The following is a 12,913-nucleotide window of genomic DNA, read 5'->3' on the forward strand; positions in this document are numbered from 1 at the left end:
TACTGAAAAAAATATAAAAATTAAAATTAAATAAAATCTAAAACACAAATCTTAAAATTTCTTTTAAATTTTAAACTTGCGAAAAAAATTAAAAATAAATATTAATTACAAAATATCCATCTTAAAGAATAGGGTTAATTGCATACAGCTCCCTATAAATATATTGAATAGTAGAGATATCTATACAAAGTTCAACTTTTCATATTTATCGCTACAAAAATTTCTATTGTTTTCAAATATATCCTTGCCGTTAGGATCAGTTAGAAAAATATACTTAATCATAGATAAAATACTTAACTCTGATTAGTAAATGAGGTAAATTGACATTTTTGTACCTTTTATATTATTTGTAATGACAGAAAGAAAGAAGATGACTATTGGAGATTTTTGGAGGGATATTTCTGCATAATTTTAATAGTTGAGACTTTTAGAGGGNGTCTTAAAATTTCTTTTAAATTTTAAACTTGGGAAAAAAATTAAAAATAAATATTAATTACAAAATATCCATCTTAAAGAATAGGGTTAATTGCATACAACTCCCTATAAATATATCGAATAGCAGATATATATATACAAAGTTCAACTTTTCATATTTATCACTACAAAAGTTTTTATCGTTTTCAAATATATCCCAGCTGTTAGTATCTGTTAGAAAAATATACTTAACATAGGTAAAATTCTTAACTCTGATTAGTGAATGAGGTAAATTGATCTTTTTGTACCTTTTATATTATTTGTAATGACAGAAAGGAAGAAGATGACTGTTGGAGATTTTTGGAAGGATATTTCTGCATAATTTTAATAGTGGAGATTTTTGGAAGGATATTTCTGCATAATTTTAATAGTTGAGACTTTTAGAGGGATATAATTGTGATGGTAAAATTATCATTTCGCTTATCTTCTATTAAATAAGAAACAATTCACGCGCGATAAGCCGATAACAAACCAGAGGGGCAAATATGAATATCACTAAACTTTTTATAAGAATAAATATAAAAAATTAAACTTTATAGAAATATATTTACTATTTAATACATTTACAAACTATACGAAATTAACCCTAAAAAATATATTGAGAAAACAAAATAAAAATAAAATAAACTGAATTTAAAAACGTGGTCGGCAGGATTCGAACCTGCGCGGGCAGAGCCCACATGATTTCTAGTCATGCCCGATAACCACTCCGGCACGACCACATTATTTATTAAAAATATTTTGTAATAAAAACTATATGAATAAAATGTAAAATTCTTTTTAATTTTTGCCAATCAAACCCCATAAATTTGATTAAATAATTTAATGGATCCCTATATTTGAGAGAAGTTACTATTAGGGATACAGATGGGGGAATCCGAGGTGGTGTCCTCTCCTTTCGATTCTATTTTCTTGGCGGATCAGAGTTAGCTTGGAACTAGGTGATTTTTATTTTATTTTATTTTTCGCACCACTTACTACTTCAGTCGGAAAGGTTCTGGATAGAAACAGACATTTGGTGGATTAGAATAAATTAAGAGAAGGAAAGGACCGCCCTTCTTCCGTTATATTTTCTTAGCAGATCAAGGCGGATTCGGGATAGCTAACATAGACTAAAAATGCTGCAGCAGCTACTATAATTGTAGTACTGTTAGCAATTGTCGCAACGTAGTATAAATTTGTGCGCAAATAAGATCGATCAACTCCGAAATGGTAGAATTTTGTCCCGCCTATAGAGGAGAGTTTTTGTGACGTCTTAACTGCTTTGGCTAATTCATCGAACTATTTGAAGGATATGCATGTTAAAAGTTTTTTGCAGTTCAAACTGCGCCTCTGTTGCATATTGACAATACTCTAAACTGTTTGGAAATTCTGCATTCTTCATTATGATGGAAAAATTACGAATTTATTCTATATGAAAAATTCTAAAATTTTAGAAACTACTTAAAATAAATTCTTCTAAATAAAAATTATGAAAAATAAAAAACAAATAAATTTTAATTATTTTTAGCTACACCAGCAAATTATATTTTTCCCATGAGTTTTGGCCCCACTTATCTCCCCAGTCCCCATTGGAGGAGCATCGGGGTGGAAACTTTATCAACCAGGATCTATTTGCATTCCTAGTTACTATTTTATCGCAATTTAGATACATGGCTTTGTGTAACTTCAAAATGTAAAAAATATATTTATCCTCTTCTAGTTCGAATAAGTAATGATTAAAGAGGAGGAGGAGATTGGGGTGGGCATGAACGGAGACGTGAGCGAGGGCGAGGGCGAGACGGCGAAGGAGCATGAGAGTGTGTGTGTGGGCGCGAATGGAGGAGTGGGCGAGGGCGAGGGTGAGGTGGAGGAGTAAGGAGAGGCGGCGTAGGCGGCGAGGAAGGATGCAGGGGAGGAAGCTGAGGGTATTTTGGGTATAAAAATATATAATAATAGGATATAAACGAAATCCTAGCGAAATACTGACGGTGGGGGGCCAAAGTGAACATTTCATATTTTTCAAGGGGGCAGAGTGTAGGTTTTTAAATGACAGGAAGAAAAAGTGAAAAGCAGGTATTGACAAGAAAATTTTCTATATATATATAATCAAACTATATCAAGCTGAATACGAGGAAATATATTCCAACTCATTAAAATTTTTGAGTTAAAGAATCTAGCTTGTATTCAACTTGTATATTAAATGAGCAATCAATCACAAGCTTATTTTGAGCTGAGCCAAGCTGGCTTACAAACTACAATGAGCTATATTGCAAGTCCTAACTCAGGGGATGTGCTTGGAGCTTTCAATTATGCTTAAAATTAAGGTAAAAATATTTGCAATTAATTTGAACTAGAAGATAAGAATTTGATTAATCATTAATTTTATTTGATGAAAATATTCAAATAAAAAAATAAAAAGTTTAGGGTAAATTGCACATTTGGTCATCAACCTTTACTTTATTATAATTTTCAATTTGAACTTTTAGAACTACCGCAATCAAGTTACACAATCCAATTTAGTTGACGAAATATTGACACATTATTGATGTAGAAGTGATATAAAATCTTAATTATTATCACATTGTTAATCACAACACTTTCAAATAAATTTTAAATTAATAATTTGTCAATATTTTACCAATTAAATTAGATTGTAGGACTTGATTGCAATAATTCTAAAAGTCGAACCAGCAATTAAAATAAATGAAAGTTCGAGGACCAAAGTGTCAAGAATTCATAGTCTAAGGACCAAACGTGGAATTTACCCCCAAAGTTTAGCGAAGTTGAGGGGTTTGTTTCAAAATTGTATATAGTATAGGGGGCAATTTCAAAACCCGGTGTAGATCGTTGGGCTAATATGAGGCCCAATAGGCCCATTAAGATCCAACCCTAACTATATAAACCCAGTAATAACTCGCTAACTCGAATTACCGATGCGCACGCACTTGTGTTCCTCTAAACCCCTCATACGCTCGGAAGAGAAATATCTCACCCGCACCAAACCCTAATAGCCCCCATCACTCGCCCACCCCATCGGAGCTCGTCCTCTCTCTCGCTCTCCGCGACGGCCATGGCGGAATCCGAGGCGGCGGCGGCGACGGAGACCTCGGTGGTGACCGAGCACGAAGCGGCGGCGGCGGAGGAGGAGGTGGTGTCGCCGCCGGTTTCAGCGGCGGCGGTGGCGGCGGAGGAGGTGGATGCGGAGCAGGGAGAGGAGGCGTCGCGAGGAGGAGGAGGAGGAGGAGAAGGAGGAGGAGGAGGAGAAGGAGGAGGAGCGGTGGAGGAAGAAGCTTCTCCGGTGGAGCCGTCGGGGGACGACGATGTACCACCCGCCGCTTCCGATCACAAGAGGAAGCTCGAGGATATGGAGGCGCCGGAGAAGGAGGCGGAGGAGTCGAGGGCAGCTCCAGATACGGCGGCGAAGGAGGAGGAGGAGGCGGAGGGGACGTTGGATGGCGATGCGAAGCGGCAGCGGGTGGACGGGGAGACCGGTGGATTAGGTATATCGCCTTATTTTTCCCTTAACATGTTCTGTTTACAATGGTTACTGTGATTCGTTTTCTAGGGTTTGGATCTGTGAATGTGTAGGTGCGCGCTCGGAGCACGCTGGTGTAATGATCATTTATATCTACATAGTTGCTTGATGGTGTTTTTTTTTTGGGTCTAAATTCTCGTCTTTTGCATTATGTTTACCTGCTGATCCTTGCATGCGACTATATGTTCAGTTTACTGCTTCTAGGCATGGTGTTGGTTGGCATAAATTTGGTCTACTATTGTAATTGCTGGGATAATCTTAGGGGTAGCAAATAAGATGGGTATAACTGGGGTTGAAATGAAGGATATTGTACTTATGGGTTGTACCTGGATTATCTCTAGATCACCTGGTTTTTGTTGGAACAGCAGTCTCCAGTGAATATTTGGTGCTGTTGCTAAGGAAAAAGATGGGTTTATGCAGACTCTCGGTCTCAGAAAACAAAGGATAACACTGCCATGGGGTGGCTACAAATGTTGCACTTGGGTTATCTTTGGATCACCCAATTTGGTTAGAACAGCTTTCCCTTGCAAATATTTGGTGCCATGGCTAGAAACAATGGGTTTATCCAAACTGTTGTTTTCAAAAAAAAAAAGAAGAACTTTTCTTGTTATGACCATTTTTTTTTCATTTTGGAGGTAACACCATCCAATATGACGGGAGGTTTGGCATAGTACCTATATATGAACATTAAACATTAGATTCAAAAAAGCATACACCAAACATGCAATATGTGACGAATTTTTTATTTTTTTTTATTTTATTTTGTCTCAGCTGATAGTGAAGACCAGGAAGTGGAGAAGTCGGAAGGTCCACCAGCCGTCAATGGTCAGTATCCTTTACCAGATAATTTGCAGCCTGAAGAGGATCTGCCAAAATCAACAACAGAAGCTTCCGGACAAGATGGTGATTCTTCTGGTGGACAGCTGGATTCTGATGACCTTTCATTGCAAACATCATCTCGCAAAATAGAAGTTCCTAATAATAAGGTAATTTTAGTTTGTTCTCTTTTCTCAGTCCAATGTGATTGCCTCCCAACAATGGTGAAACCTGGTAGGGGATTATACATCCCATCTGACTCCTATCTGAGTTTAGCTACGTATAGGTATGAATCTGTGTAGTTTCTTTTGGCTTGAATGTGGATCACTAGTTGGCTAGGATCATATGGGTTCAATGTTTTTGTTCAAATACCATATGATATTTTAATATATAAGTTAGATAGGTAGGCCAGTTTTATGTGACATAGTGTTTTTAATCTTGAGCATTAAGGGCTTGCTTGGATCACCTATTTTAGACTATGGAATCGGAATGGAATTCATTGATTCCGATAGTTGTTGTTTGTTTTATAGGAATTGGATTCCGATTCCCATTTCGCTCTGGAATGGGAACGACCAAATCTATTTATGGTCCAATCCGGCTTTGAATTTCGGATTGGCCCATTCCAAAGTAAATCACTCAAAGCCCTTTCTCACAAACACCCTCCCCTTCTCTTCCTTCATCATTGTCCTTTCTCTTAACCAAAGCTCTCTCCCTAAATTGTAGATGTTCATTCCAATTTCTATTCCAATAATGAACCAAATGTTTTTGGATGATTCGTCATTTCATTTCCCATTCCGGTACAATTTAATTCCATTTTCTATTCCTATTCCAATCATGAACCAAACATGCCCTAAATATTTGCTCAATATGATAAATATTGAGGAAATAGATAATATATAATAGATATAAAAGAGATATTCAGTTTGCTTTTGTATAGCTAATAATACAGTTATACGTTTTTTTAATTATATACATATCCATCTCTTTCTTTACATTTTGAGAGAGAAACTGGCTATTGTTAAACTGGAATATTGTTAATGCTATCCATTTTGCCACTGCTAAACCAATAATTGTCCTTGAACTTTGTTTTCTAAATTTATCTACATTTTTAGGAATGCCTATTTCAAAATAATAGTTATTTTGGTTATTTGAAGCTGTGCAAGCAACCATGCATGCACTTATGCAAAATTTAATCAGTAGCTGTTTTCTCTTCCAGCCTGCTAGAATTTGGGTGCAGCAAACTCTTCGTCCATATTATCCTGTGCTATTACTGTGTGGTTTGTAGATTTTCATATTTTTTTTTCCTTGTTTGCTGGTTTATATTACAGGTTGGTGTGCTTATTGGTAAAGCTGGGGAAACGATCAAGTTCCTGCAAATCAATTCAGGGGCTAAAATTCAGATCACAAGGGATGCACAAGCTGATCCGCAGTCTTCTACTCGACCTGTTGAACTGATAGGCTCTCTCGAAAGTATCAACAAAGCCGAGAAGCTAATTAGGGATGTCATAGCTGAGGTCAATATAATGTTCAATGTATTAGTATCTTCTCTGTAATTTATGGTTTATTTTCCTTGCAGCTGTTTCTTACTGTCCATCATTTTGCCAGGCTGATGCAGGTGGTTCTCCTGCCCTTGTGGCTAAGGGTTTTGGAACTGTGCAATCTGGCGCTGAGCAAATCGAAATACAAGTTCCCAATGAGAAGGTAAATTGAGGGTACAATAAGTTACATATATACCCTTCTTGATGTGTACAATACTAATGCCTAAAGTGAAATTGTTAAAATGCCCTTGTAAACAACACAAAATTGCCCTTGTTAAAAAACTTTGTCGATGTATATATTGTATCTCAATGATTTTAAGGATATATGAGAAATTACCCTGAATTTTGTATTTCTAGATTTGTTGCAATTTACTTGTGTTTTCTCTCTTTCCACCCCTTCCCCCCTTCCCTCTTCTCTCTCTCTCTCTCTGACATCTTCTCTTTCTCTAACATGTAGGTTGGATTGGTTATTGGAAAGGGTGGGGAAACAATTAAGAACCTACAGACACGATCTGGTGCTCGCATTCAGGTATGATTTGTGGCCCTATTAAGTCTGAGGAAGATGCCTTTTTTTTTAAAATATTAGTTATTAAAAGTTTTCCTGTCTTGTGCAGTTGATACCTCAGCACCTTCCTGAGGGTGACTCGTCAAAGGAAAGAACTGTACGTGTCACTGGTGATAAGAAACAAATAGAAGTTGCAAAAGAAATGATCAAAGAAGTTATAAGTCAGGTACTTATTAATGTCTTCTTTGTTAATTGAATCTTCTCCCTTGATTTATGACGTCAAATTTTCTTCTGATACTATGTGGCATCATGTAAGTATTAGTTATAATGATGACTGTTTCATCTCACAAGCTGCTCATTAAAGGAATGTTGTGCTTGGTAGAAGATTGGTTCATAGTTTATTGACTAGTTGAGAGGAGCACACTTAAAATGGAAAGTGTTTATTTTTTTCACTTATACCTACTTAGTAAAGCTTGCTTAGCAAGCTGATATGGTTTATATAAGGATTAGATGTAAAGTGGCTGCTATCCTTTTTCCTTGTGCTAATAGCTATATTGTGTGTTGGTTATTGACATGGAAAATGGAAAAGTGGCAGTCATCTATATTTAACCATTTCCAGAAAATGTAGCTAACTTATTGTTTTAATGGGTTGATGTGTATGAGCTTAGACAATTTATGTTGTGAACTGCTATGGATTGGATGGTTTCTTGTCCTAGGTTTGCTTGTACTTTGTTTTTGCTAAACATTGAATTGGATGCTTATTTACCCCTGGATTTGCATGTTATTTATATTCTTTGGTTCATCAATTCTACACACAGACAATGACCATCCTTTTATCAAACCATGGTGATATCTGACTAGTTATCTCCTAATGTTTTCATAATTCTTTTGCACTTCCCTCTCCTTTTCTTGAGCTCGAAGCATGTGGTGCTATGCAGTTTCTTTTATGTAGATACAATATGAGGGAAATAATGTGAACCTTCTGGTGTAAAATCTTCATCATGGAATTATTCACATGTTAATGTATTTTTATTTGATAGAAATTTTGGACTTTTCCTTGTTTAGCGTCCACTACTATTAACTGGTATGGAGCATAACATATAGTCAAAAAGTTTCCTGGATTGAATTGGCCTGATTAATGTTTAGTCATCAACTTAGAGCCAACCTCTTAAAATATGGGTTCAAATTCTTATTTGTGATGAGTTTATATAACAGTGTGGTGCAACTAAACCTAGAAGCAATTATCTTTTATGAGGTGATATAGCAGTCTAGCTTTTTGTTATTCCACATTGCTGCAGTTTGAAGCAATTTTCCACAAAGTGCTATTAGATAAAACTGGTATGGAGCGTAACATAAAGTCAAAAAGTTTCCCCGGATTGACAATTAGTGTTTTGTCATCAACTTGGAGCCCACCTCTTACAATATGGATTTGAATTCTTAGTCTCTGGATGAATTATATGACAGTGTGGTGCAACTAAACCTGGAAGCAATTATCTTTTATGAGGTGGTATAGCATTCTAGCTTTTTGTTATTACAAATTGCTGCATTTTGAAGCAATTTTCCGCAAAGTGCTATTAGATTTTATATTGTATAGATGAAGTGGGAATTATGTCCAAAGTTGGCTGTTTCTCTTTTGCATTGATATTTTGTACCCTCTGTTCTTGTTTTTCGCTGTGGCAATCAGAGTTGCAGATTCTATTCTTACAGTTCACACTTTCTATGTAACAATACATTATTTCTTAAGAACAATTTGCGCATATGACACATTATCTGAGCCTTTTACCATATGGGGTTGGGCAGTGCAAATCTGAAGAGGCTTTGACAAACTTCTTCAGTTGGCTTTAATTTAATATCAAGACTCTATTAGTTTATGCCAATGTGAAAACAAAATTAGATTGGTTAGCGATGAAACCAGTATGCTAGTTGATTAGTAGTGCTATATACCATGACAGGTGCAGTTTAGAATAAGACCTGTAATTAGTATTGGTCTTGCTATAACCTTACTTCGTACTGCAGTAAACATCCATGGGTTTTAATTCTTACTGAGAATGCTGTGATTTCCTATTTCCCTGTTTGCTTGCATGTTCTTACTTTATGTGAAGAAACTCAGGTCACATGTTTGGTAAGTTTGGCAGACTAAATTTGAATTGAAGCATATGTTGCCGGCTGCAGTGTGTGGGAATCATCTTCCAGAGAAGCCAAGTTCATTTTTACGCCTGCTACTTCTACCCATAAAAAACTTTGCTTGCATGATCTTCTCAAAAAATTCCTGCCTATACGTCTCTGATATCCTGGGAGGTTTTAGTGTTTCCTAGGAGAATATTTTAAGAATGATAATGCATGCAACATTCTTAGTCCTTTTTTTTATTCCACAACCAATGTTACAAGCTAATGTATGTGGTAAGTAAGAAAATATATTTTTACTTTTGTGGTTTCACCTTTTGTGTTGTTTGTGCAATTTTAGTAAGTAAGAAATGTGTTGTCACAGTCAAAATTAAGTGTCCATGCATTAGCTAACTATTTTCATGTCTGGCGAATATAAACGACAGCTTCCATCTCTTGAAGGTTTGACATAGGTTGGTATATTCAGATATGGATTCTATTTTTGGTATGCTCTTCTGATTATCCAAGTGACGACTTATGATGTAGGATGCACCACATTTTTTTCGTACTTCTAGGAGAATATAGTACTTTCTTGCTCTATCATTGCCAAGGAATATAACTGTTGCTGGAGTATTCTTATACTCTAATTATTTGGGTAGACTGCATGTTTGACGGTCTTCTAAGATGTGAAATGTGCATGCATTTCTAACCAAGAATTGTTTATGATGTTAGTCATGCAACTCCTGTATAATTATAGCCCTTTCAAGAGTTTCATTGATGTAGAACTTTCTTTTTCAGCAGTAGTATGACTTAAATTGACTAGTATGGTTTGAAGTGGAGTTTTATTCTGCTTTCATCGCTATGTGTAATAGGATTGATAAAAACCTTGGTTTTAGACATGAAGTTGTGTGTTGTTCCAGGAAGTTTGTTTTAAGAATTTTTTTTTAAAATTTTTTTAGGAATACAGAGTATATGGTCTGAAACATTTTTCCCTGCACTGAGAAAAACGAGCTGATTTCTCTTTATAAAATCTGACTAGTCTTGACCTCTTCTTGCATGTTGCATCCTTGAATCACTTGCTGTCAGTACCCCTGATATTTATTCTCAAGTTGCCACTTTGGAATATGGGTTGGCTTTCGTAATGCAGATACAGCTACGCTTTACTCATCGGGTCAACATTCTCCGTCCCTTACTCTCATCTACAGAAGAGGGGTATCAGGCTTTATCTCTTGCGAGTTGATGTAGTTGGTAAGGCTGCTTTAAGACTCAAAAGATTGACAAATTGTAATCTCACAAGAGTATGGTCAACTAAGTCTTGTTATAATGGCCAAATGTATGATGCCTATGCCATGTGTTATAAGTGCGTCACTATGATGAAGCTTTTGATTCACATATTCTTGCATGGTTCTACCCTATACAACCATATGTCCTAAAATGCTTATGTTGGAGTAATTGTTCCGTATCCTCTAAATGCCATGAATTTACTGATAGTGGTTTAGGTCATGCTTCCAGGAATTATCACATGTTAGTGAGGACCTTGTCTTGAAGTACTTTTTTGCTCCCCTATTGAGTATGAAGAAAGCTGCAGAAGCCATTTGATGCTTACATTATGTGGTGATAATATTTCAATGCAACATTAAATACACTGAATGCTATGGTTAATGTTTAATGGTTATTTGCTTTAGTGCCTGGGTTGTCTGCAGCAACATGATTTGACGTCCTTGCTCCATGTATTTTTCAGCCATTTATTTTATTTTTGTCAACTTGCATTGCAGATTCTTCTATTTGTGAAGCTACAATTTTTTTTGTTAGTACTTCTCTTCTTAGAGTGCTTTTGCTGTAATATTCTTGTACCTGATGCTCGTGCCTTTCTAGAAAATGAGCGTTGAGAAGTTAACAAGTTTGTTGAATGTACTATTACTTTTGATTGGTAAGACCCTTCTAATCTGGATCAATTCTATTTGCTGTGTTATTAACTGAGTGCATGTTTTATTTCTCTTTAGTTGTTCTAAGCTCTCTTTATTTGAATTGGTTGCTCTTCATCTGTTTTCTACTTTCATAATATTAATCACTGGCTTGCATACATGTTTCTGTCCCTGCTAATGCTATTCAGCTTGAGCAATTAATTCCTTATTTTCTTCTGACAGTTCTTTATATTTCTTGTTCTTTCTTTGTTGTACTGCAAAACTTCATTCTTTGTCAATCTCAAATCAGCTTTTTTTCGCTTTGCAATTTTTTACCTAATTGTGTGTTGTATTCAAATCAGACCCCGTCAAGGCTGTCATCGCTATCGGGCGGACATGGCCAGCAAAGCTACCGTCCGCGTGGGCCGAGCACCGCTGCTTCCCATTGGGGACCGCGCCCGCAGCAGCCAACAGCAGGGGGCTACGACTACCCGCAAAGAGGTATGTATCCGCCTCAAAATGCACAGCAGTACCCTCAGTCCTATGGTAGCAGCTACTCGCAACAACCTCCTCGGACCGGAATGAGCACATCTTGGGACCCGAGGGGGCCGGGTGGCCACCCTTCACAAAGTGGTGGCTACGACTACTACCGGCAGGGTTCCCAACCTTATGACGCTCGCTCATCCGGCACTGGGCCTGCTCCTGGTTCTGCTCCGGTGAACTACAACTATGCGGGTCAGTCACAAGCTTCGGGCTATGGGCAACCGAATCCCTACCCGCAATCGGCGCCTTCGACCCAACAGGCTTACGGGCACGGATATGGGGAGCCCAAGTATGATGCTCACACTGCAGGTCAGCAGATGTACGGAGGACATCAACAGCCACCGATGGGCTCTCAGCCGGGCTATCCACAGCAGCAGCAGCAAGATCCATACGGCAAGCCTCCTTATGGAGGAGCCCAGCAATCCTATGGGCCTCCTCAAGCACCAGCTCCTTCTTATGGTTCGGGTGCGCCTGCTCCACAATCGTACCCGTACGGCTCAACTGTGCCGTCGCAGCCGAACCCTAATTATGCTCAACCCTACGGGCCGCCCTCTGGTACTGCTGATGGCTATGCTCAATCCTATCCACAGCAGAGCGGGCAGTACGGGCAGGGGTACCCTCAGCAAGGGGCGCAGCAGTACGGACAGTACCCGCAAGCCCAACCGGGCTACGCTGACCAGTCGGTGGCTAACACTGCAAACTATGGGTACCAGGGAGGGGCGGCGGCGGCGGATGCAGGGTACGGGAATAGTATGCCAAGCTCAGGATATGGTGCCCCAGCTCCTGCTGGCGGAGGATATGGGGGGCAGGCGCAGGCAGGGTATGTGCAACCGCCGCCGAATCAGTCGGGGTACGAGCAGTCGGTGCCACCCTCGGCGGCGCAGCCAGGTTACGGTGTACATCCTGGGGGAGCGCAGGCTGGATATGCAAAGGGCCCATCTCCGCAGCCTGGGTATGGAGGTCAGTGGCAGGTATGATTTCGTGCAGTTTGTATTTGTCCACTGTGGTTTAGTCCTACGTCAGGTAGTCTCAGCGTTTGCATCTTTGCAGTTGTTATTTTGTTACTTTGAACCATGTTCTCTTTCGAAACTTCTTTGCTTTATGATGTTATCGAACCCTTTAGATGTTTGAGTATGGAAATATTTTATTCCATCGCTTCATTTTTTGCTTCTGCAAACCAAAAAAAAAAAAGAAAAAAAAAAGATTTGTAGTGTTTAGTGTAAAATGTATGGATGGACACTTAAGGTTCTGAACTATGTATACATATGTTCTACTTCTATTCCTTGACCATTAAAAACATCAGAACAATTTGTTGTTGAAATCTTATTTGAACCCTGTGGTGGTCCTCTTTAGAAATTCTTTCTTAGAAGCTTTAGTATTATTGGCAAATTGTTCATCTGATTCGTCGGGGAGCCTTTCCGTTGTCTTCGGAATCGCTTCTCTACATTGTTAGCTGTTTGCGAAACAATGCTTGGATTTTGTTCTGGTGGAAAATTGAAATGAGCTTTTCGGT

The 12,913-nt window shown here is 38.1% G+C and overlaps 1 protein-coding gene and 1 non-coding gene across 2 annotated transcripts; one reads left to right on the forward strand and one right to left on the reverse strand.

Moving 5' to 3' along the window:
• On the reverse strand, nucleotides 1,115-1,196 carry TRNAS-AGA. The gene has a single exon. It is a non-coding gene; the product is annotated as a tRNA-Ser (tRNA).
• Nucleotides 3,372-12,677, forward strand: LOC109707605 (far upstream element-binding protein 2-like). The gene is made up of 7 exons (XM_020229014.1): nucleotides 3,372-3,956; nucleotides 4,763-4,977; nucleotides 6,136-6,321; nucleotides 6,413-6,508; nucleotides 6,803-6,874; nucleotides 6,960-7,076; nucleotides 11,220-12,677. Exons 1-7 carry the CDS (start codon nucleotides 3,527-3,529, stop codon nucleotides 12,375-12,377), a joined length of 2,274 nt encoding a protein of 757 aa, XP_020084603.1. The 5' UTR covers nucleotides 3,372-3,526; the 3' UTR covers nucleotides 12,378-12,677.

This window comes from Ananas comosus, linkage group 1 (assembly GCF_001540865.1).
Source record: "Ananas comosus cultivar F153 linkage group 1, ASM154086v1, whole genome shotgun sequence".
Classification (NCBI taxonomy): Eukaryota; Viridiplantae; Streptophyta; class Magnoliopsida; order Poales; family Bromeliaceae; genus Ananas; species Ananas comosus.

Bases quoted from the DNA above. Each gene is read 5' to 3' on its own strand.
- LOC109707605 (XM_020229014.1), top strand. From the start codon at position 3,527: ATGGCGGAATCCGAGGCGGCGGCGGCGACGGAGACCTCGGTGGTGACC. The intron at 6,509-6,802 runs GTAAATTGAGGG...TCTAACATGTAG, and splicing joins TACAAGTTCCCAATGAGAAG to GTTGGATTGGTTATTGGAAA. The intron at 6,875-6,959 runs GTATGATTTGTG...TGTCTTGTGCAG, and splicing joins GATCTGGTGCTCGCATTCAG to TTGATACCTCAGCACCTTCC.